This window comes from Heterodontus francisci, chromosome 1 (assembly GCF_036365525.1).
Source record: "Heterodontus francisci isolate sHetFra1 chromosome 1, sHetFra1.hap1, whole genome shotgun sequence".
Classification (NCBI taxonomy): domain Eukaryota; kingdom Metazoa; phylum Chordata; class Chondrichthyes; order Heterodontiformes; family Heterodontidae; genus Heterodontus; species Heterodontus francisci.
The window spans coordinates 98,482,291-98,506,852 of NC_090371.1; the positions used below are offsets into that span (position 1 = coordinate 98,482,291).

General features: G+C 41.6%; 1 protein-coding gene across 11 annotated transcripts in view; it reads right to left on the reverse strand.

Moving 5' to 3' along the window:
* Positions 1-24,562, reverse strand: part of il6st (interleukin 6 cytokine family signal transduce) — a 116,640-nt gene that overhangs the window by 41,137 nt on the left and 50,941 nt on the right. For 9 of the 11 annotated variants that reach the window (XM_068033353.1, XM_068033361.1, XM_068033332.1 and 6 more), the window contains 7 exons: positions 21,216-21,302; positions 15,884-16,192; positions 14,046-14,163; positions 11,775-11,947; positions 8,428-8,582; positions 7,548-7,707; positions 2,219-2,298 (listed from right to left, as the gene is read on the reverse strand). In XM_068033353.1, coding sequence (XP_067889454.1) covers positions 2,219-2,298; positions 7,548-7,707; positions 8,428-8,582; positions 11,775-11,947; positions 14,046-14,163; positions 15,884-16,192; positions 21,216-21,288 — 1,068 coding nt within the window. In that variant the 5' untranslated portion in view covers positions 21,289-21,302. The remainder of the gene's footprint in view (positions 1-2,218; positions 2,299-7,547; positions 7,708-8,427; positions 8,583-11,774; positions 11,948-14,045; positions 14,164-15,883; positions 16,193-21,215; positions 21,303-24,562) is intronic. The other 2 variants (XM_068033305.1, XM_068033387.1) reach the window with 2 other exon arrangements.

A 24,562-nucleotide genomic window follows, 5' to 3' on the forward strand; every position in this document is an offset into this window, starting at 1 on the left:
ATAATAAATAAATGCAGCCCTCTCTTTTTTAAAGTAGAGGTTTCAAATATGTGCCTTTGCAGAACTAGGTGAGGCAATTAAAGTTTTATTTTTAACAAAAGTAGTCTCATTTTCAGCTGATTTAATTTACAGCAAGCTGAAGGTGAAATATAATCCAATTATAAAATTTTTAGAGGGCAACAATACTTTTTGAGCAAAAATACCTTCAAGTCCTGTCCATCATGGCTGCAAAATAACCTTGTTCTCAATCCCTCCTACCTCAGGCAGCATATTTCATGTTTCACAGGAATAAAAGAGTCTGTCGACAGTCTGTCAGATCGGGCCAGATAAACTGGTCCACTCAAGTGACATACCCAGTGTCTCTTTTCAGCCTAGAGTCATTAAGCTCAAATAGGCTCCTTCCTATGGATGCCAACCCTGGCACAATATCACTGAAGTTTAGTATTGTCCAGTATAGAGAACTTTTGTGTTGCTAAAAGGAGTTGCAGTTTATCTAGTAACTGACTGAAAGGGAGGATGTAGCAATTTGAGAACTTCCTGTGAGAGAACAAACTTCAGCACAAATTCCAATCCATTCGAAAGGTGTAATCATTGTTTTGATGTAATTGAGCGCTTGGACAAAATTGTTCCTGACTTCCACATCCCAAAGATTATGCAATGCTTAATTTCATGTTCTTCAACTCAACAGTATCCAAGATGGCCACTATATAATTTTTAAAAAATTCATTCATGGGATGTGGGCGACGCTGGCCAGGCCAACATTTATTGCCCATCCCTAATTGCCCTTGAGAAGGTGGTGGTGAGCTGCCTTCTTGAACTGCTGCAGTCCATTTGGGGTAGGTATACCCACAGTGCTGTTAGGAAGGGAGTTCCAGGATTTTGACCCAGCGACAGTGAAGGAATGGTGATATAGTTCCAAATCAGGATGGTGTGTGACTTGGAGGGGAACTTGCAGATGGTGGTGTTCCCAACCATTTGCTGTCCTTGTCCTTCTTGTTGGCAGAGGTCGTGGGTTTGGAAGGTGCTGTCTAAGAAGCCTTGGTGCATTGCTGCAGTGCATCTTGTAGATGGTACACACTGCTGCCACTGTGCGTCGGTGGTGGAGGGAGTGAATGTTTGTAGATGGGGTGCCAATCAAGCGGGCTGCTTTGTCCTGGATGGTGTCGAGCTTCTTGAGTGTTGTTGGAGCTGCATCGATCCAGGCAAGTGGAGAGTATGCCATCACACTCCTGACTTGTGCCTTGTAGATGGTGGACAAGCTTTGGGAAGTCAGGAGGTGAGTTACTCGTCTCAGGATTCCTAGCCTCTGACCTGCTCTTGTAGCCACGGTATTTATATGGCTACTCCAGTTCAGTTTCTGGTCAATGGTAGCCCCTAGGATGTTGATAGTGGGGGATTCAGCGATGGTAATGCCGTTGAATGTCAAGGGGAGATGGTTAGATTCTCTCTTGTTGGAAATGGTCATTGCCGGGCACTTGTGTGGCGCGAATGTTACTTGCCTCTTATCAGCTCAAGCCTGGATATTGTCCAGGTCTTGTTGCATTTCTACACGGAGATAAGCTGTAAATAAAAAGTATGACAGCTGGAACCGAATTACATAGCAATTTATTTTGTGTGTCCTTGGTATATATGCTGTACAATCATTAGCCAGCCTTAAAAAGTGGGTTCCAATCAAAAGGCTAGCCATCAATGCATTACACACACACACACTTAAGGTGCAGGAGCACCTTATAAAAAGGAATGCGTTCGGAATGAGTCCTTATCTTAGGTGTATTATTTCAACATGTTTGGACAGACAAGATAAAGCAATAATTCTCCCAACTATTCGGTCAATTTATATGCCACACAACATATTTTGAGACTTAGTTTCAGAATATTGATTAGACTCCTGGATTCTCAACTAGCCATAATTTGAATTATATGACTGCCTGCTAGTCACACAAGTACTGAGTTCTGCATGTTCTCAGCTGAATTACTAGGTAGAACAGAATGGCCCAACCTTGCATCACCATTTATCCACTCTCCAAAAAGGAAAGAGAGCACAGAACAACTTAGCATTTGTTCTTCCCATTTATAAAATGACAGACAGACACGTACATCGATAAAAGCATCGGCCAATGTATTTTATAATGACTATTTCTGCTTTGTGTGTCAATAGGTACTTGTATAACTGAGGCATCCATGCTAGGGAAACCTTCATTATTATAAACAAAATTACCTTCCACATGATACGTATCCTTCTCTTCAAAAAGTCTAGATTTGCAACTGTTCTCCAAATGGATGGACCTCGTAGTGGACCTGGTAATAAAATGGTAGAGGCAAAAGCATTAGTTTAATTTAAAAAACATGATTTATGCATTAATTAGACTCAGTATTTATACCACAAATGCATATTTCAAGCATCACAGTTTCACACTAACAGTTATCAACTTGGATGCCTGGTTTTGCTCATAAAATTCCTCATCCTTCAGTATTGCTCCTCAATCTTCCCTGGCTCCCTCAGTCTTACCCAAGTCCAATTGTTAATGGACTGGACTGGACAAGGCCCCTTCCTTCTCAACACTGGTAATGCCAGCAATCCCTACCACTGTACATTGCAGATGTGGATTTGTGCAAGAAACAGTGTATCTAAAATATGTAGTTGCAAGGATCACTGACATTACTAGTGCTAAGGAGAAAGGGACCCCAGTCCATTAGCTGCAGGACTGGAGCAGGGGAAAGTGACATGCAGAGAAAGGTCAATTAAGTACAATGATGGGGAGAGAAATGAAGGGTAATGAAGAGAAGGAAGGGAGCAATTCTTAGGTGTGGGGTGGGCCGGGGGGTGGGGATAAGATGAGAAGACTGCCAGTGTGAACTGGGATACAGGAGTACTACCTTAACTGATTGAAGGAAGGACAGTATAAGAATGAATTGATAGAGGAAGAGGAAGAGGAGTAGCAGGATGAAGTAGAAAATCTAGGAGGGTAAAGAGAATCTTTTGTGAAAGGATGGGGTCAGTGGGGGTCTGTACTGGATGTGGTACAGTGTTTCAGTGAACTGGGTCTGTAGGGGAAGTGCCTTTCTTGCCCAAGGGAAAGTTGGATGTGGAAGAGTGACTAATGTGCATGCTCCACCTACCTCTACCCAAAAATTAAACTTGGAGTGTTACAATTAATTTCAGGCAGGTGGGTTGCTTACTCATTTACAGGCCCACCTGAAAATTGCATCAGGCGGGTCTTGAATGTCAGTGGGGTGGCTAAAGATGCCCCAATGATTTTCAATTTTTTTTTCAAGTCAGGAACAGGCAGTTGAAAATCATCTCCCGGCTTTAGAGGTTATTTATAAAAACTAAGAGTTTCAATCCTTTTGTTATTTTCTAATCAAGGAGTGACATAGAAGGCTGTCGACTGTAAACATACAACTATATCTTAAACATTTGTCCATCTTCATAAAATAAATTTGCTTAACAGCTTAAACTTACAAACATTGCTTCGAAAGACCACAATGGGTTTTTAAGGAAGGTGCAAGATTAGTCCAGGAGGTAAAAGTAATTACTAAACAGAATTTTGCTATTAGTTTCTCAAGCACCTAACTGAAAGTTTACCTAGATCTTAATGAAAGCATAAAACACCAACAGAGGCATGGGGAGTTGGGACTCATCCATAAGAGTGATCAAGGGAGCCAAGATAACCTAGGACAAAGTGGTTCAAAAAGATCCAAAAGTGCAACATCTGCTTTAAATGGTCTATGTATACAGATCATTAAAATGTCATGGACTGGTACAGAAAATAATCACAAAGGTCAGTAGAATTCTGTGCTTTATATCTAGAGGATTGGAACACAAGGGGGTAGAAGTTATGCCACAACAACACAAAGTACCAGTTAGATCACAGAATGGAGAGAGAGGATGTTCTAGAGGGGTGAAGGACAGAATCTATTTGGCTGAAGTCAGAAACAATAAAGGTACCATCACATTGCTGGGTGCATTCTTTAGGCCACCAACTCGTGGGAAGATATAGAGAGCAAATTTGTAAGGAAATTACAGAGAGGGGCAAGAATTACAGAGTAGTTATAATGGGGGACATTATCCTAATATAGACTGGGATAGTAATTGTGTAAGGAGCAGAGAGCGACAAGAGTTTCTGAAGTGTGTTCAAGAGAATTTTCTAGATCAGTATGTTTCCAGTCCAACAAGGAAGGAGGCATTGCTGGATCTGGTACGGAGGAATGAGGTGGGTCAATGGATCAAGTGTCAGTAAGGGAATTAGGGTATAGTAATCATAGTATCAGAAGGTTTAGGTCGGCTATTGAAAAGAACGAGCAATCCAGAGTAAAAATAATTAATTGGGGTGAAAACGGATCTGGCCCAAGTAAACTGGAATCAAAGATTGGCAGACAAAACTGTAAACAAACAATGGACTGCCTTTAAAGAGGAGCTAGTTCAGGTACAGTAAAGGTACATTCCCACGAGGGGAAAAGGTAGGGTAAACAAATCAGGAGCTCCCTGGATGACAAATGAGATACAGAGTAAAGATGAAGCAGGGAAGGGTGGATAATACAACTAAGAACCAGCCTGAATATAGAAGGTTCAGAGGGGAAGTGAAAAAAAGAGAGAAGCAAAGAGACAGTATGAAAAGAGGCTGGCAGTTAAGATAAAAGGGAATCCAAACGTTTTCTATAGGCATATAAATAGTAAAAGGGTGGTAAAAGGAGGAGTGGGGTTGATTAGGGACCTAAAAGGGGATTTACACATGGAGGCAAGGAGCACGGCTGAAGTACTAATTGAGTATTTCGCATCTGTCTTTCCCAAGGAAGGAGATGCTGCCCAAGTCATGCTGAAAGAGGAGGTAGCTGAGACACTGGATGGGCTAAAAATTGATAAAAGATGAGGTATTAGATAGGCTAGCTGTACTTAAAGTTGATAATTCATCAGGACCGGACGCAATGCATCCAAAGATACCGAGGGAAGGGTGGATATTGCAGAGGCACTGGCCATAATCTTCCAATCCTCTTTAGATACAGGGATTAGAGAATTGCAAATATTACACCCTTGTTCAAAAAGGTTATAAGGATAAGCACAGCAACTACAAGCCAGTCACACCAGTTTAACCCCAGTGGTAGGAAAGTTTTTAGAAACGATAATTCAGGACAAAATTAACAGTCAATTAATTAAGGAAATCCAGCATGGATCTGTTAAGGGAAAATGGTGTTTAACTAACTTTTTGAATTTTTTGACGAGGTAACAGGGTTGATGAGGGTAATGCGGATTGAGGTGACATACATGGACTTCCAAAAGGCATTTGATAAAGTGCCACATAAGAGGCTTGTTAGTAAAGTTAGAGCCCATGGAATAAAAGGGACAGTAGTTGGGTGGATACAAAATTGGTTGAGTGACAGGAAACCGGGACTAGTGGGGAATGGTCGTTTTTCAGACTGGAGGGAGGTATATATTGGGGTTCCTCAGGACCACTGTTTTTCTTGATGTATATTATTGACCTAAACTTGGGTATACAGGGCACAATTTCAAAATCTGTAAATGACACAAAACTTGGAAGTATTGTGAACGGAGAAGGATAGTAATAAACTTCAATAAAAAAACATATAGATAAGCTGGTGGAATGGGCAGACAAGTGGTAGATTAGATTTAATGCAGAGAAGTGGGAGGTGATTCATTTTGGAAAGAATGAGGCAAACCAATATAAAATGAAGGGTACAATTCTAAAAAGGGAGGGGATGGGGAGGGGCAGGAGCAGATGGACCTGGGTATATGTGCACAAATCATTGACGGTGGCAGGGCAGGTTGAGAAAGAAGTTAATAAAGCATACAGAACCCTGGGCTTTATAAATAGAGTCACAGAATAGAAAGGCAAGCAAGTTATGATAAACCTGTATAAAAACACTGGTTTGGTTTCAATTGGAGCATTGTGTCCAATTCTGGGCACCACACTTTAGGAAGGATGTGAAGGCATTAGAGAGGATGCAGAAAGATTCACAAGAATGGCCCTTGAGATGAAGAACTTCAGTTATGTGGATAGACTGGAGAAGTTGGGGCTGTCCTCCTTGAACAGAAGATTTGATTAAAATGTTCAAAATCATGAGGGGTTTGAACAGAGTATATAAAGGGAGAAACTGTGCCAACTGGCAGAAGGATTAAGAACCAGAGGACACCAATTTAAGATGATTGGCTAAAAAATTGCAATGGTACCACGAGGAAAATCTTTTTATGCAGCTAGAGGGTAGGATTTGGAATGCGACTGAGACTGTGGTGGAGACAGATTTAATCGAGGCCTTCAAAAGAGAACTGGCTAATTATCTTGAGGACAAAATGGCAGGGCTATGGGGAAAAGATGGAGGAGTGGGCCTAGTTGAGTTGCTCATGCACAGCACCTGCATGGACACGATGGGCCGAATGGCCTCTGTCTGTACTGTCACCATTCCATGATTCCACACCAGGAACACTGTGTTCTGCTCTGGGCACCACACCTTAGAAAGGATACATTGGTCTTGGAGCGAGTGCATCGATTTACTAGAATGATACCTGGACTCCAAGGGTTAAATAACGAGGAGAGATTACACAAGCTAGGGTTGTAGTTCCTGAAATGTAGAAGATTAAGGGGTGATTTGATTGACGTTTTCAAGATATTAAGGTAATTCATAGAGTAGATAGAAAGAAACTATTTCCACAGCTTGGGGAGTCTAGGACTAGAGGGATATTGGCTCTAACTTTTAGCCTGACCTTTCAGGAGAGATGTTAGGAGACACTTTTAGATGCTGAGGGTGGAATTAGTTTGGAACTCCCTTCTGCAAATGGAATTGATGCTAGGTCAATTGTTAATTTAAAACTGAAATTGATACCAAGGTATAAGGGATAAGGGGGCAAAGGTAGGTACATGGGGTTAGGTTGGAAATCAGCCATGATCTCACTAAATGGTGGACCAGGCTCGAGGGGATAAATAGCCTACTCCTAGGTTCCTAAAATGGGGAAATACAGAAACTGCTATCTTGAAAATGAACTGAGATCAGTTTCACCTTGTTCAAATAATGCAGTACCAGAAACGTATTTTATGGGATATAAGCATTGCTGGCAAGGCCCATGCTTATTGTTCATCCCTAATTACCCTTGAGAAGGTGGTGGTGAACTACAGCAGCCCTTGTGGTGTAGGCATACCACAGTGATGTTAGAGAGGGAGTTCCAGGATTTTGACCCAGTGACAGTGAAAGAGTGGCAATATATTTCCAAGTCAGGATGGTGTGTGATTTGCAGGAGAAATTGCAGGTGCTGGTGCACCTACTGCCCTTGACCTTCTAGGTGGTAGAGGTCACAGGTTTGGAATGTGTTGTTGAAGGATCCCTGGCAAGTTGCTACAGTGCATCTTGTAGATGGTATACACAGCTCCCACTATGTGCTGGTGGTGGAGGGAATGAATGTTGAAGATGGTGGATGCAGCACCACCTCCTAAAATGTCATCATCCAAAATGACCTTAAGTGAATTCCTTTAGCAGATTTTAATTTAATTTAAACATTACCATATGCAACAGAATTCAAGTTTATTTATTCTACATACTGGCTTCGGGAGTTTTTCCAATTTTCTCCAAACTCCAGTTACTCCAGTATCCTGTCTCATCATTTTTCTTACAGCGAATTGTGAAGACATAGTTAGTGAAAGGTTTCATGTTTTGAACCAAAAAAGATTCCCGATGGGATTTTGTATCCTCAGGGGGAACCTGTCAAGAAAGTAATAGCATATGTTAATGAAAGTGCACAATGAACTTTGATTAGAGCAATGATTAATTTATTTCTTAATGACAAGTCATTTACCTCTGCATTTCAGAAATAGTCATTGACTCTCAGCGTCACAGATATGATTGAACAAATTTAGGTGCAGAACAGCCGAGACCACCCGAGATAGCACACTTAACACAGACATAGGATCAAACCTAGAATCACTTTGGAACTCAACGTTAACTCTGCTTCTCTTTTCACAGATGCTGCCAGACCTGCTGAGTGGTTCCAGCATCCGCAGTATTTTGCTTTTATTTTAGAATCACTTTGGTCTCGATGACTCAATATTACACTAATTAAGAGCACTGTAATGGCTGACGGCAGTGAATAGGCATCTGCTATGATTAAGTTGGTTGACATAAACAGAAGTATTATTGAACCGTATGATTGGAACTGAAGTTAATATTTGCAATTATTTCATTGTGCGTTATGGGGAAATATCATCGTTTTAGTGTGTAAACTTAATTTCTGGAAGGTGAAAAAACTAAATCTAGTAACAATTTCTTGTAATTACTAGTTATTTTTAGTGCAGCAAAATGGAGATCCAAGTTTATGCAATGACAAAATCTGTTGTTGCTTTCACCTATTCTTTGAAGTTTGACAATCTGTCCTTTACATGTAAAACAAACATTCCCAGTTTCTTTAACGGGGCAATAATTTACCTGCGTCCACTGCTGAGTATCAACAGTTCTATATCGAAGATTGTACTTGAGTTGATATGTAATTGGTACACTTGGATTTGTCCATTTCACAGCCAAAACTGTGCTTATTCCTGTCACTTGTTGCACTGAAGTTATCTTTGGAGGATCGGGTTTTACTGAAACACAACAGAAATTAATTTAAAATGGACAGATAACAGTAAAACCAGATTTGGAGACAGAGTGAAGCCAAAACAAAGACAGAAAGAAAAAGGCAACTAAATATTATGACATATACATCCTTAGTCTAGTTTCTGTGCAATCCTACCACATATCTGCAAGCAGGTTATTCGGCAACTCTTCAAACTCATGTGTAACATAGATATCGGAAAGAAAAAAGAAAAAAAATTGTTTGCTGGAAATGTTTATGATAACAGTATACCAAAATACCCAATGGCCCTTCAAACCAAAACAAGACACGAAGAGGGTTTATGTAAGAGGGCAAAAGGTACCATCAACAAAGTAGGTTTTAAAGGGCAATTCTGAAACACAGATTTATCGAGAGGAAGTGAGTTCTAGAGTATAGAGTAAAATGGCTTAAAGCGTAGTCATTGATGGTGGGGAAGGTGGTGTAGGGGTGGGGTGGATGGTGGGAGAAGGAAAGTGGATAGAATGCAGAGATGGAAAAGCAAGAGGACTTTGCAAAATTACAGAAGAGGGTTTTGAATCCTAGCTTGAAGGTTTTGGAATTAATGTATTGTGCATGCAGCTATTCAGTGGAGGTTGGCAAGGATTGTGGCAATAGGTGAGCAGGATACGACGTGGGTGGTAGAATTCTAGATGAACTGAAATATACTTACAGTGGACCTTGGAAAAAAGTATTGAGTTTGGAGGTGAAGAAGGTACGGACGAAGGTTTTTGCGGAAATGGGTTTGAGGATAACCCAGAATGACAATGTTTAGGAGGTGCAAGTAGGAAAATTTTGCAATGTACTAAACATGGAGCTGTAGCTCAGGTCTTGATTAAAGGGGGGAATTGAGATTATACACTGTTGAATGGAGATGGAATCAAGGGCTAGGGCATGGAGTTTCTGACAGGGGCTGAACAGAATGGATTTAGTCCTGCTCATGTTGATTTGCAAGAAATGCTCTCATCCATACCTTGATGTTGGACAAGATGTCAGACAACATGCCGATAATCGGAGTTGGGGGATGGGGGTGGGGTGTTGGGTTTCGATGAGAAGACAGCCTAATTTCAAAAGAAACCCTTTCATTTTTCACAACTGGCATCAGGTGCAAGGGTGATGAGAAAGGAGAGGGAGCTTGGAAAATGTGACTTGTAGTGCAAAAGCTTTGGAGTACACTTGCCTTCAAAAATAATTGGGCTGTAGAAAGGAAAAAGCATGTTTATTTTCTTAAAAAAAGGTTATCGAGCCACTTCTGGCAATGGACAGCCAGGCTGGTCATGTACCTTACATGTAAAAGGTTGCAGCTCTGATCTGAGGCAGCAAAAAAGCATCTGCAATACTGGGGCAAATGCAGATTCCACATCTGTTATAAGTGGAATATGTTTAAAAAAATTTTGCATTACTACACATACAGACCAAAATCGAAAACTTTGGAAGAAAATCATAAAATTAACTTCTCATCCAGCAACAAAAGTACAATTAAAGTTTGTTGTGTCATAACCCTTTTTTTAATGACGAATGGAGAAGACAGACCCATTTACACTCTTAAAATGTTAGAACAGCAAACAAACTTGAATGAATTCCACCACAGAACAGATTTAAACTAGTAAAACAAATAATTCAAAAATATGATGCATGCACCTAAACATTTTATAAGTTTCATGAAAACTGTTCTGCAAATTGCCAATTATAGCAAGATAAATGACAGTAGCACTATACATCACATAGTTTATAGCTATTTGCACATTAAGTGTTCCTCTAGCTAACATACGTGCTCAACTCCATTCCTTTCTCACTTTCTGTATGGTGACAAACACTTGTCCCGCTGTTTTCTATTGACTCATGATTTGTACGTTCAGGGCAGACATTAGGAAGCACTTCTTCACGCAAAGGGTGGTAGAGGTTTGGAACTCTCTCCCACAAACAGCAGTTGAAGCTAGAACAGTTGTTAATCTTAAATCTGAGATAGATAGATTTTTGTTAAGCAAAGATATTAAGGGATATGGGTGAAAGGCAGATATATGGAGTTAGGCCGTGGATCAGCCATGATCTCATTGAATGGTGGGACAGGCTTGAGGGGCTGAATGGCCTACTCCTGTTCCTATCTTCCTATGGACATCAGCCATATACCACAATAAATACAAAAGCTGCCAAATTATATAAAGTAAAGCAACTGTGAAATAAGGGGTATGCATAAGCTGTCAATGAAGCAATACATGTTGCTGGGATTTAAAAAGAAAAGACTAATAAAATGACATAATATACACAATATTAACAAGATACATGACTAAACTTGGTGGGTCTTGGAAAATTAAACATTGAGGTGAGCCTGAATAAGATGCCAATTCCAAAGGCAGCTGTGGAATTTCTATGAATTCTAGGAAAAGAGAAGAAAAATGTACAGACTTATCAAACAGATGTTCATTGCTTTACCAGCTACATGTCAAATAATTGTTGGTGCTCTAATAAAACACCATAAAAAGAATCAAAATGGTAAGCCCCCCACCAAGTGCTAAACTCCAGAAAGCTTGTTATGGATGGATAATGCTGGGGCATATATTTATTCAGTTTCATATTTATTGTGTATAGTAAAAGGATTACAAACATGTAGCTCCTCACTCAAACCCTTCACCAGTCTCAGCGAGTGCCTACTTATAAGTGCTCAACTAAGACCCCAATTAACACTTTTCACCTGCATATAATCAAACCATTGACACACAATTAACAGATTAACATCAAGTTCACAAAAAGAGAGATCCAATAATGAGACTAGATGTGCAGCAAATGCAGCAAAAATTGTAAGTATGATAAATATATCTAGGATAAAGTGTCAACTTTTTATACATTTCAACTCTATGGACCGAGTACTACACATGGGAGTATGAATATATGTCAAAATGGAGGAGAAGCAGCAAAAAAACTGCAAATGTTGGAAATCTGAAATAAAAACAGGAAATAGTGGATACCTTCAGCTGGTCAAGCAGCATTTGTGGAGGGAACAAAGGAATTAATATTTGGGATATGGACCTGTCAAAACCTGTTCAGAAAAAAATTATGGATAATAAAGTGCTTATGACAAATGATAGCCAAGGAGTGACACTAGTTTCAACAGTGGAAATATTGTGCAAGAAGTGAACTCTATTGCTCATAAAGTTTCTCCCAGAACATATAGATGCATACTCACTAACATCAACTGGATCCAGAAGCAGTGAATCAGATTTTGCACTGCCCAAGTCATTATTCACCTCCACCCAGATAGTAGTCAAAACAAAATAATGGATAAATGGATATAAAACGGTGTATGAGTTGTTCATGCCATTTGGCAGCGGATATGACTCCACATTACCAGGTGCAATTCTGAAAAACATAAATTAGAATGTTTCAACACAATGGGCTAAAATTTATAGTCCTGCCGCAAAAACAATGGCGGGCCATTCGTCGTGCAGCCGCTGCGATACTCAATATGGCTCTCATTTAAATAACCAGGACAGACCGGCCCCTACCCACCCCCGCCCAAGATGACATGGAGGGGGCGGGCTGTCTGCCCCCCCTGGCAACAGCATCAGCTGCCTGTGCGCAGTCGCTGATGCTATTTTTAAAGGGCTTCGAGCCCTAACTTCCAATTTAAATATTTAAAGAAAAATTTAATTAAAAAATTAAATTAATTTATTCTGCCCTCTCCCACCCCCATCATTAATAATTAAATTAATTTCTTGCCCTCTTCCCCCACCAACACTTCCCTTGCCCACCTGATCTCCCCCCCCCCCCATAAAGTACATTAACTTTACACTGTAACCCTTCCCACCATCCCCTACACCAATGATATTAGTTTGACCCCACTCCCCCACTGAGAAACTTACCTGCTTGCCCACTCCCCAGCAATGTTATGCCTCAGTTCCCCGGACAAGGATCTGAAGGCACAGGAGAGCCGGCAACCCGGCATGAATATCGGACCAGGACAAACGGCAGGGGCGTAAAGGTAATTAATACAGTGATTTAAATTTATTTACATATGTTAATGGCAGTCCCGTCGCCGAGCGGCAGAGGGCTGCCACAAGGCTTCGCCACTGCCGGCAATATTGGGTTGGGCGGAGTTTGTGGTGGCCCTCTCTCGGAGGCATTTTACAGCCGACATCCGGTGTTTGGTGGGGGGGGGTCTGTGACATTCAGTCCAATTTTTTTTTAAACCATGTATTAAGCTCAATAAGACCTACTGCATGCGTCCATTTATTCAAGTCATACCATGTTGTTTAGAGGGAATAACGCTCATAAATATGCGTCATTCTAACCCAACTACAGGGTTATCATTGACTGCCTAACTACATTTGATGGGGGAAAGGATATTGCTCAGATTTCATTCTCTTTTAAATGCTTCCTTTTAACAGAAACTTGCATATACATAGCAGCTTTAATGTAGTAAAATGTCCTAAGGCCCTACACAGGACCGCTCGCTAGCATAATCTGACACTAAGCCATACGAGATATTAGGACAGACGAAAAAAAGCTTGGTCAAAGAGGTAGGTTTTAAGAAAGGTCTTAAAAGAGGAAAGGGGTAGAAAGCACGAGCGGGTTAGGGAGGGAATTACAGAATTTAGGGCCTGAGCAGCTAGAAGAACAGCTGCCAACTGAGCAGTGATTAAAATAGGGGATGTGCAACAGGCCAGAATTGGAATGCAGAGATCTCAAAGATTTGTAGGACTGGAGAAGGTTACAGAGACAGGGAGGGGCGAGGTCATGTAGGGTTTTGATAGCAAGGATGAGAATTTTAAAATTGAGGCGTTGCCAGATTAGGAGCCAGTGTAGGTCAGCAAGCACAGGGCTCATTGGTGAATGGAACTTGGTGCGAGTTGATATGGGCAACAGTGTTTTGGATGAGCTCATGTCTATGGAGGATGGAAGGCCGGCCAGGAGATCATTGCAATAGTCAAGTCTAGAGATAACAAAGGTATGGATGAGGGTTTCAGCAGCAGATGAGCTGAGGCCCGAGTGGAGTGAGGCAATTGTACAGAGGTGGAAGTAGGTACTGGTGCAGATATGCGGTTGGAAGCTCATCTTGGGGTCAAATACGGCATCCAGTTTGCGAACAGTCTGATTCGGCCTCAGCCAGTTGCCTGGGAGAAGAATGGAGCCAGTGACTAGGGAACCAAGTTCTTTTATAGCAGTTTTTTGTTTGAGTACATATGAAGATTTAAAATACAGCAGAGGTTTTTGCCATTAAAAAGATATAGCATTGATACCATTTGGATGTCAGTGCAACATTTATAATGGGCTATACGATGTAAAAACTGGTGTGCAAAGCTAACTTCTTAATAGATGAAAACTGAGACATAATACTCAAACATATAGGAAAGAATTTTTAATTGTGATTTTTCATGTTTAAAAACTGGACATGTAAAATAATGTCTTCCTGTAGGAAGACCTTCAAAACCACTTGTTGACAGAACTGCATACTTACGACAATTTAAGCTGGTAGCTGGTTGACAAGTACGTATTGTTTCCCGGATCCCAGGAGCAAGTCATATTTTTGTTAAAATATGTAATACATGACAAGTTTTTTGGCTTCTCTGGTGGCCCTAAAAGAAAAAACCCACAAAATGCATTCCATCATTATTCAAAAGAATGTTTAAGACTTCTCAGAAAATTAACATTTATCCTGCATCAAGAGCTTTTTGGTCTTCTTGGCATATGCCTAAATAGTTCAGAGTCCAGTGGGAACTCACAGGTGAATGCCCATATGCATACATCAGATATGTATCTAGACAAGTAGAATTTGGATGTTCTGATTTATCCATTGAGACAACAATATCATGAACAGTTCTTGGTGTGTGTAAAACGACCATCATGTTTGCCTACCCACCAACCCCAGCCATGCTTTAAAAACAGAATAATCTGTCATATTCTGAGCCAGCAAATAGTTAACAGCCAACTGATGCTGCTTTGTGTTCATGACAGAAACAATATTTATTTCTGGCATGAGCCTACCAGACTGTGACTGTTGCACTCATAAGAAGTTATTCTGCTGAGTCACTTTTCTAAAGAGGGAGCACAAAGATGGCAACCATAGTGTTTTGTGAATATAAAACAAAAACATAAAACCTCAGCAATTTCTTGCTATGAATCATCACTGGCAGCACTTGGATAATATGAAGCACAGTCACTTTGAATTTGTCTTTTTAAGAAATTTGTTAATATTTGTAAATTCAGGATATGACCAAATTCCGTGCATTTTTAAAGGGTTGGAAAAAGAGGCAGAGAACTAAAAGATAGTGGGAATAAAATCCCTTTCTTTCCTTGTCTCTTGGAATTGAATCCAAGGTAATGGAGTACGACAAGCTGCTGATCCCTTTCAAGTGCATGGGTTCTTAGTTATCCAACCAGAGAATTCCCCTACCCATTACAATTTGAACTTCAAACTGGAAGTAGTGCAAATGTATTTGTTTTCTTCACGCATTGGCTTTTAACTGGTTGGCAAAATGCTGTGACCCCCACGGCATCATTGCTATATTTACTGGGGTTGGTCTTTTTATGTACACCTACATCTGCTGGCGTTTGAAATCCTAGTATGTGCTTTGTGAAGGCACAAAGTGGGGGGGGAGAAAACAAGATTCCATCCCATCATCAACAATGGAATACAGCCACACTAATTCTCCCTATTGAGTGCCTAAGCCCTTCCTATGGTATCTGGACAATAGTGAATGCTCAAAATGTGTAATAATACAATTGTAATAACTAAATTTTACTGTATACCTAAGATTTTGACATTATTTCTGTCTTTTAATCCAGTATCTATCCTCACTATCATTTTATTTTGGTTAGCTTAACTTTTGGAATGTCTCAGTCTACATAATGGCTACTTCTGGAATCAAAAAGAACCATAGAACTATAAAAAAAATTACGGCAGAGAAGGAGGCCATTCAACCCATCGTGTCTGCGCCAGAATAGTACATGGTTACAAAGAGATAAAATGCTGGAAATACTCAGGAGGTCTGGCAGTATCTGTAGAGGGAAAAACAAGGTTAATGTTTCAGGTCGATGACCTTTCATCAGAACTGGGAAAGGTTATTAATGTAAGAGGGCTTGAGCAAAGTTAGAAAAATGAAGAAGGGTCATCGACCTGAAACGTTAACTCTGTTTCTCTCTACAGATGCTGCCAGAACTGCTGAGTATTTATAGCATTTTATGTATTTATTTCAGATTTCCAGTATCCTCAGTATTTTGGTCTTAAATTAGGTTAGATGGTTTGATAAACTGAAAATTCTCTTTTTATTCCTCTTGCCCCAGAGCAGCACTTACATCCTGTTCTAATTTGTATTCCGAAGACAGTGGTTACTTGATCCTCATTGAGCTGTACATTGCAGGTCAGAAGCGCACTCCCAACAATGGAAACGGTCAGCGTTATATTAGACACTGTACTATTGACCATGTAGTAGTTGTCTTCTGGTATTTTGTTTTCCTTCAACTTCCAGAATATCTGATTTGCATCTACATTATTTTCTTTTACGAAGGAATCACTAAGGATGCAGGATGCTTCTAGTTGTGAGCCAAATGTTATTACTGGTGACTCAGGGATGATGTAGGCATGTCTCTCAATTAAACTATCTACTAGAGGAAAGAAATAAAATCATTTCAGCAACTAAATATAGATGCCACAATATAAATCTGTTAACAGTATTTACACATTTGCAATGGATTAAATGCACTTGATTTTTTTTATTTTAAAAAGACATGAAATAAAATGCACATGAAAGGTGAGGGAGAATAACCTGAAAAGTCAGGACAACAGAGCAAGACCTATTCACTGACCTTCAGTCTTTTAAATCATGGTTACAAAATTTATTTGGTTGTACCTCAAGTAGAAAGTAAATGTACTACAAGTGGTCAGTACACCTTACTGCTTATTGTGGAAAATCAAAGCCAAATCTTCAGATAAAGTAAATCATCCAAATTAATAATTTCCAATTTGGCTCCAGTTTGGCATCATTCACCAGACCTTGAGCTCTTCGAGACTGGCCAGACAAAAATTGGAAACTATTGAATTCAATGATCCACCTTTATGTTTATGAAAATAAGGATACGGGACAAGATATTTTGGTGGAACTTTTAGTCGTGAACAAGCTTTGCTGTGGTTCTTCAACTGGACCATGGCATTAGCATCGGGCTTCCCGATCTTAGCGGGCAGGCATGACCATGTACCGAATCTGTCAAAGGAAGGATTTCTAGTTAAAAGAATCCTGGGACGGGTCAGAAAGGCCAAACTGTGCATGTATTTTTGAGGCTGGAGCAAGCACAAGAGTGGAGAAGATCTGGGAAGGTTGTCCCCCACCTCCCCCAGGTCTTTCACTTATCTGATGATCCTGCTGCAGGATCTGAGGGACCGCAGTGAGGTGATGTTTGCCAAGAATGGAAGAAGAGGCCAGTCTATCTAATCCCATTTGCCAGCAGTTGGCCCATAGCCTTGAATGTTATGACGTGCCAAGTGCTCATCCAGGTACTTTTTAAAGGATGTGAGGCAACCTGCATCTACCACCCTCCCAGGCAGGGCATTCCAGACCGTCACCACCCTCTGGGTAAAAAAGTTCTTCGTCAAGTCCCCCTTAAACCTCCCGCCCCTCACCTTAAACTTGTGACCCCTCGTAACTTACCCTTCAACTAAGGGGAACAGCTGCTCCCTATCGACCTTGTCCATGCCCCTCATAACAATTTCAGGTGACAAGACACATACTCTGGGTGGAATTTTATGCTGGTGGCAGGTAATTAACATTGGGGAAAACGGATGCCAAAATTCCCACGCCACCTCTTGTATGGAAGGCCCGCCGAATTTAGTGCCGATCAGGCATTTAACTTGACAGCAGCTGGCCTTCCGTAGGATTTAGGACCCAGTCGCCAGACATCCCGGCCTTGCAGCACTGCCAGCCATGGCTGCTACTGCAGCTGCAATGACCAAACACCGAGCAGCAACGCTGCAACCAGGTTTGAGGTAGGTAAAGTCAGGAGGGCGCTCATGGGGGGAGGATGGGTAGAGGGGTTGACAGCAAGGGCAAGGGTGTGGCGCTCAGTGGCACCCACCATTCCCAATGCTGGATCCCTCGTTCAGGCACTAAGTGCCTTTGAACGAGGGGCCGCCCCCACCCCCACCCGGGAAGCAGCCAACATGGTTTATCATGCCGTGCTTCCCGTGCGGCGACAGGACTGCCCGCCACATGGGTAATTGCAGCTGTGGCGGGAAGAGCCCTTAATTAGGGGCAGGGTGGGAAGGTTGTTAACAGGCTGATGGGGGGGGTTATCTTATGAAGAAAGGTTGGACAGTTTGGGTCTGTATCCACTGGACTTTAGAAGAATGAGGGGTGATCTTACTGAAACATAAGATCCTGAGGGGACCTGACAGGTTGGATGCTGAAAGGATGTTTCCCTTGTGGGAGAGACTAGAACTAGAGGACACAGTTTAAAAATAAGGGGTCGCCCATCTAAGATGTAGATGAGGAGAAATCATTTCTCTCAGAGGGTTGACTGTCTTTGAAACTCTCTTCCCCAGAGAGCAGTGGAGGCAGAGTCATTGAATATTTTTAAGACAGAGGCAGATAAATTATTGACTAACAAGGGAGTCAAAGGGTATTGAGAAAATGGAGTTGAGGCCACAATCAGATTAAATGGCAGAGCAGGCTCGAAGGGGCTGAATGGCCTACTCCTGCTCCTAATTCGTATGTTCATACATGAGAGAATCAAACCATCTCCCGTTGATGTTCAATGGCATTACCATCGCTGAATCTCCCACTATGAACGTCCTGGCGGTTACCATTAACCAGAAACTGAACTGGACCAGCCACATAAATGCTGTGGCTACAAAAGTAGGTCAGAGGCTGGGAATTCTGCGGCGACTAACTCACCTCCTGTCCCCCCAAAGCCTGTTCACCATCCACAACACACAAGTCAGGAGTGTGATGGAATACTCTCCACTTGCCTGGATGGGTGCAGATCCAACAATACTTAAGATGCTCAACACCATCCAGGACAAAACAGCTGCTTGATTAGCAGCCCATCCACCACCTTCAAAATCGACGCACAGTGGCAGCAGGTATACCATCTACAAGATACACTGCAGCAACTCAAAGGCTCCTTCGACAGCACCTTCCAAACCCGTGACCTCTACCACCTAGAAAGACAAGGGCAGCAGGTGCATGGGAACACCACCACCTGCAAGTTCCCCTTCAAGCCACACACCATCCTGACTTGGAATTATATCGCTGTTCTTTCACTGTCGCTGGGTCAAAATCCTGGAACTCCCTAGCAGTACTGTGGTGTACCTGCATCTCAAGGACTGCAGCGGTTCAAGAAGGCAGCTCATCACCACCTTCTCAAGGGCAATTAGGGATGGGCAATAAATGCTGGCCTAGCCAATGATGCCCACATCCCACAAACTGATAACAGAAAAGCCATGCGTACCTCCCTGCCTTTTTCCCTGGAGGAGGACAGGACATAATTTCAGGGAGAGACAGAGACCTATGGTGGGGTGGCCTTTCAGAGACAGTCACTTGATGGCCACTGGCAACGTGTGCTCAGCTGGATCACTGGGACGGTCTTGTTCCAGGCGACTGCAAATATCAGCAATGACCTGTGTTAAAGCCTGAGCCACTATACCTTAGACAGGAATAGAACACTGATTTTCTGCCTGTAAACCCTGTGTTAGGGGTCTTGTCTCTTTCGAGCTCAAACTCTGAATCGTTCCCCTTTGCCCTGTGGAATGACAAGTGGTTGAGAAGGCAGCTGCTGCTGCTACTGTCAATGCTCCTCTTATTCCTCATCAAAGGTGCTAAGTACAGCTGCATAAGCTGCTCCCATGAAGGCTGGCAACAGGGAAGTGCAGCTGAAGGTGAATGAAGTGCAAGACAGGTAAAGTGACTTCAAAAGAAGTTAGCAATCAGTTGTTAAGCAGTGAAAGCACTTGCTGAGAAGGAGTGCTGTGAGCAGCAGCCTCTCACCTGGTCACTCTTCAATTTCACTGTTCAAAGGTTTCCCAGCTTGACAGTTTCACTGAAGTACATCCCGCTGTGCACTCGCCTGGCTGACCCTGGCGAATTGCTGACAGTTTTGGAAATTGATCTGCTGGCTGATGAAGTTTAGTTAAAACTGTACTTAATTACTTATTAGAATATTTAAATGACTTACCTGACAGCTCCGAGGGGGTCCCCTGCTCAGGTGAAACCCAGAACTAAAAGGTAAGATGTCGGGATCCCAACCCAAAATCACATTTAGGTGATTCAACTCCCTGCACACATCCAAAGTGCCTTCCCTTGTCTGTAAAAATTCCCATTTAGTCTGTATGTCTTGTGGCCATATTGCCTCAAGTACTTGAAATTCTATATCCCAGATAGAGCTGAATTAAGAATTATTGGGGACCTGGGCATTAAGAACATTTGGGGTCTCCTTTCTACACTTGCCTCTCCCTTCCTGATTCATGGACCTGCATTTCCAGCACTGTTATTGAGAGCTGATTTAGTTTAGATAATTATTGCAATGCGTTTAAATCCAATGTGAAAACAAGCAAGATGTCTGACGTCCCAGCCAATAAAAACATAAGAAAAATCAGGGATGAGAAAAGGCATTGTTTGAACACTTGGTGTATATTACTCGTGACAAACTCATTTTTGTAAACATTCACAACTCCAGGAATCCTACGCACTTCATGAAACAATTTTGCCATTCCTTTCAATACCTATAACATCAAGCCAGCATAGTAAGTTAGTGTCCCAGCCTATTGCATATGAACAGTCGCACACAAACATATAAAATTGATGGGCAGGAAGAGACCAGCTGGTCCACCAAGGCCACTCCATAAGAGGTTGTAACAGGCTCCACTCCTCTATCCAACCAAAGGCGACATGGAGATGATAATCAACGCATAGCAGAGTTAACAGATTGGCTGTGCTCTCCCCCAGTAACCGTACCAGTAGATACAAGTCTGATGTCACATTCACAACAGCCAACTAAAGCTGTTAAATCCCATTGTAACTCTGAAGCAAATGCAGTTTTTCCACATTTTGGTGAGTTTCATGAGGGCCCTTCTTTTGTTTAAAATTCATTGTTATACAAACAGCAAAGATATTAAAGCACAGAAGGCTATCCTGTGACCCATGGATGCATCTTGCCAGTTTTAACCATAATTTTGACTTGAGGCGATGCTTTGGTTATTCAGTTGACTCGCAACTGAAAATCACGCACTTCAATATTTTGAAACTAGATTTAGGCTCTACGCTTCCAATGCAATTTAATATCAGGGCTTCTGAAAGTCACTGCTTTAGATTTTCCCCATCTTAGTGCAAACAAATCATTACAAATGTATTAAAACAGAAAGTGCTGGAAATGCTCAGCAGGTCAGGCAGTATCTGTGGACAGAGAAGCAGTTTTAACATTTCAGGTCTATGACCTTTCATCAGAACTCACAGACCTGAAACGCTAACACTGTTTCTCTCCCCACAGATGCTGCCAGACCTGCTGAGTATTTCCAGCACTTTCTGTTTTAATTCAGATTGCCAGCATCCGCAATATTTTGCTTTTATTTGCCTGAACCAAATATCAATGAAGAAGATAGTAAGTTATGAGACATGGCACTTAATTCTTCTTTACTTACCCGTCCTTAAACACACACTGATTTGTATGTATAGATGTATTAACAATGTCATCCAGCTCCATTGGTGACACATGATTCTGGCAGTCACTAAAAGTATGAAAAAAAATTAGCAAAAGTTTAGTAGATTTTGAAATTAACCAACTTATTTCAACATTAACTTTTGAACTTGTATAAAGTTTAGTTATGCCTTTACACAGAGCAAAAATTAAATTGCAGTGCAGGATTGCACTAGGTGCTGTTCCAACATGCTGCCCATAATTCCAACCCCAAGCTAACCCCGCCCCTGTATGCAACACAAGTGATATCTCCCACTGGCTTGCTCCAGGGCAGCATCAAAAACCTTGGAGCATGTTATCTATTCATACTCATTGCTAGAGAATCACACGACATCAAGTAGAGTGATATCTTAAAAAGGGAGAATTTTCTTTTATTAATCGGACAAAAATCATACTGTTGTTAACAGTTAGCAGCTATTTAATAAATAACAGAAAAGCATTAACCTAGTTTAAACTACTGAATCACAAATAGGAGAACCTGAAAATGACTAACTACAGTGGATATTGTCACGCTCAAGGAGGGAACAGTAATGAAATATGAAATAAACTGGAGGAATTTGAAATAAAAGTAAACTGTTGAACTAAGCGACAAGAAAATGGACTCTTTGCTACCTGGCAATATGGAGGGAGAGGTCAGGTGATCCCCTTCTGTACTGACAATCAACATATTTGTCTGTTGAAAAATGGACCATTAACATCTGGAATCACCTTGAGGAGGCACAATGACATGTAAAAGAGTCCATTCCATGTTAATGACTCCCATCAGCAAAGCCTTTGGTAGAGACTGACTCTGAAGCCAAGGCCAATATAATAGGTGTGAGGTAACATCTATCTATCAAAATGGACAACATTCAGATGCCATTATGTAACAAAGGTCCCACAACCTGGGACACTGTATGAACACCCCAGGGAACAGCAACTTGAGTCACTTTTTATTTTATATCCGTTCATGGGATGCAGGCATCACTGGCCAGGCTAGCATTTATTGCCCATCCCTAAAAGCTGATTGAAACCAAAACCTGATAAGTTTTACCTTAAAAGAAGCAAATTCTCAGAGACAGAAAGCATTCCCACCAGAGAAGCTACGATATCGATCCAGCTAAGCAAGGGACCCTGCCAGCACCATCTTTAAACTACTGAGGCAGAGATTACAAGGTGACCTTGAAAACTCCTCCATTCTGAGAAATTGAACCAGCACTTCCACCACTAACTTTCGACTGAGTTTTAACCAAAGGAGTCTGGGACACTTCATCAATTCCAAGACAAGTAACATTCAGGCCTGCAACACGGTTAGAAATTCCTCCCAGAAAACCAAGGTTTCAAAGTGAACTCCCTTTACAACAATCAACCTCAAATTGCACGCTACCCTCTACTCTCTATCTTGTATGGGATACACGTGTGTGGATGCATGGGTGGGTGAGGTTGTGAACATTTTCAGGTATTGTTTCAATAATTAATTATCTTTCTTTTTTAAGCCTACAAGAAAACCTGTTGCTTGTCTGTTTATTTGACTCTTAAGCACTCGGGCTAAAACACTATCTGCAATCAGTTGAAAGGTGAAAAGTGGAAGCCACCCACATCATGCCTACCTGTCCGTAACTATATTTATAGCACTTACTGGTCAATTCCATGAGGGAAATCTCTACACTCTTATTTTAAGCATTTCCACTTCCACTATCTGGCACGAGCACATGTTGGGAATTCTGGTATACATTTCTCACAATCCATATCCGTTAAAATAAAGGCATAGAAAAATTGTGGAGAGTGCACCCAAATTCCTGATATGTGCTTCCGATGGGGAAAGCCCTGTATAAGGAGTGTAATTTAATAAAACTATACCTTGTATGTGCTCAACTTCAAATGAAATTACTGTGAGCTCAAGTTCAAGGGCTGCTGGCACTCAACTCATTTGTCCAAGTTGGGTAAGTTTTACAATATCTTAATTCAAATCACTGGATACATTACAGTGAATGATATCTATCTTCATGTAGTACACAATGTCGAACACGTGTTTTGTGATCCATCGCAAAATATTAAATGGCATCCATGTTTAAGTAGCATGTGAATCTGTAATCAGACACCGACTCCCACTCATCACCCAACAGTTCATCCCAGTAACAAAATAAGAACGTTGATGAAAAATGGAAGTAAATGAGGAAACAATCAATGCATAAATTCAGTATCTAATCCAGTATATTAATAGCTTTACGATCTCAATGTTTAGCTGTTTTACAAGAAAACTAATCAATCAATTACTAAAGCCTCAATGATATTCCGTTGTAAGTTATTTGAACATTAAATAGATCACTGGAATAGTGTGCTCAATTCTAGGTCTGCTACTACAACAACAACAAGTATTTATATAGCACCTTGAAAGTAGTAAAACATCCCAAGGTGCTGCACAGGAGTGTTATGAAGCAAAATTAGACACCGAATCACACATCAAGGCAGATGTACAAAAGCTTGGTTAAAGCAGTCTTAAGGAGCCTCTTATTAGAGGAAATAGAAGTAAAGAGATTTAGGGAGGGAACTCCAGAGCTTAGGGCTAGGCATCGGAAGGCATGGCCACCAATGGTGGAGCAATTACAATCAGGGATCCTCAAGAGGCCAGAATTAGAGCACGCAGATATCGCAGGAAGCCTGGAGGACAGTACAGAGACAGGAAGGGTCAAAACCATAGAGGGACCTGAAAACAAAGATAAGAATTCTAAAATCGAGGGGCTGCTTGACTGGGACCCAATAGGTCAGGGAGCACAGGGGTGATAGGCGAATGGGGCTTGCCATAAGGACTCAGCCAGCAGAGCTTATGGAGGGTAGAATGTGAGAGGCTGGCCAGAAGTGTTGGAATTGTCAAGTAACAAAGGCATGGGTGAGGTTTTCAGCAGATGAACTGAGGTGGGATGGAATCAGGCGATGCTACGGAGGTGGAAGTAGGTAGCTCTTAGTGATTATACAGATATGTGGTCAGCAGCTTATCCTGGGGTCAAATATGCCATCAAGGTTGCAAACAGTCTGGTACAGACTCAAGACAGTTGCCAGGGAGGGGCGGGGGGGGGGGGGGGGGGGGGGGGGTGGTGGAGGTAGAGTCAGTAGATAGGGAGGAGAGTTTGTAACAGGGATTGAAGACAATGGCTTTGGACTTCCTAATGCTTATTTGGAGGAAGTTTCTGCTCATCTAGTGCTGGTCGTCAGACAAGCAGTCAGATAATTTAGCAACGGTGAAGGAGTCAAGAGGCGCGGTGGTGAGGTACAGCTGGGTATCGTCATCGTACATGTGTTAACTAATCCCGT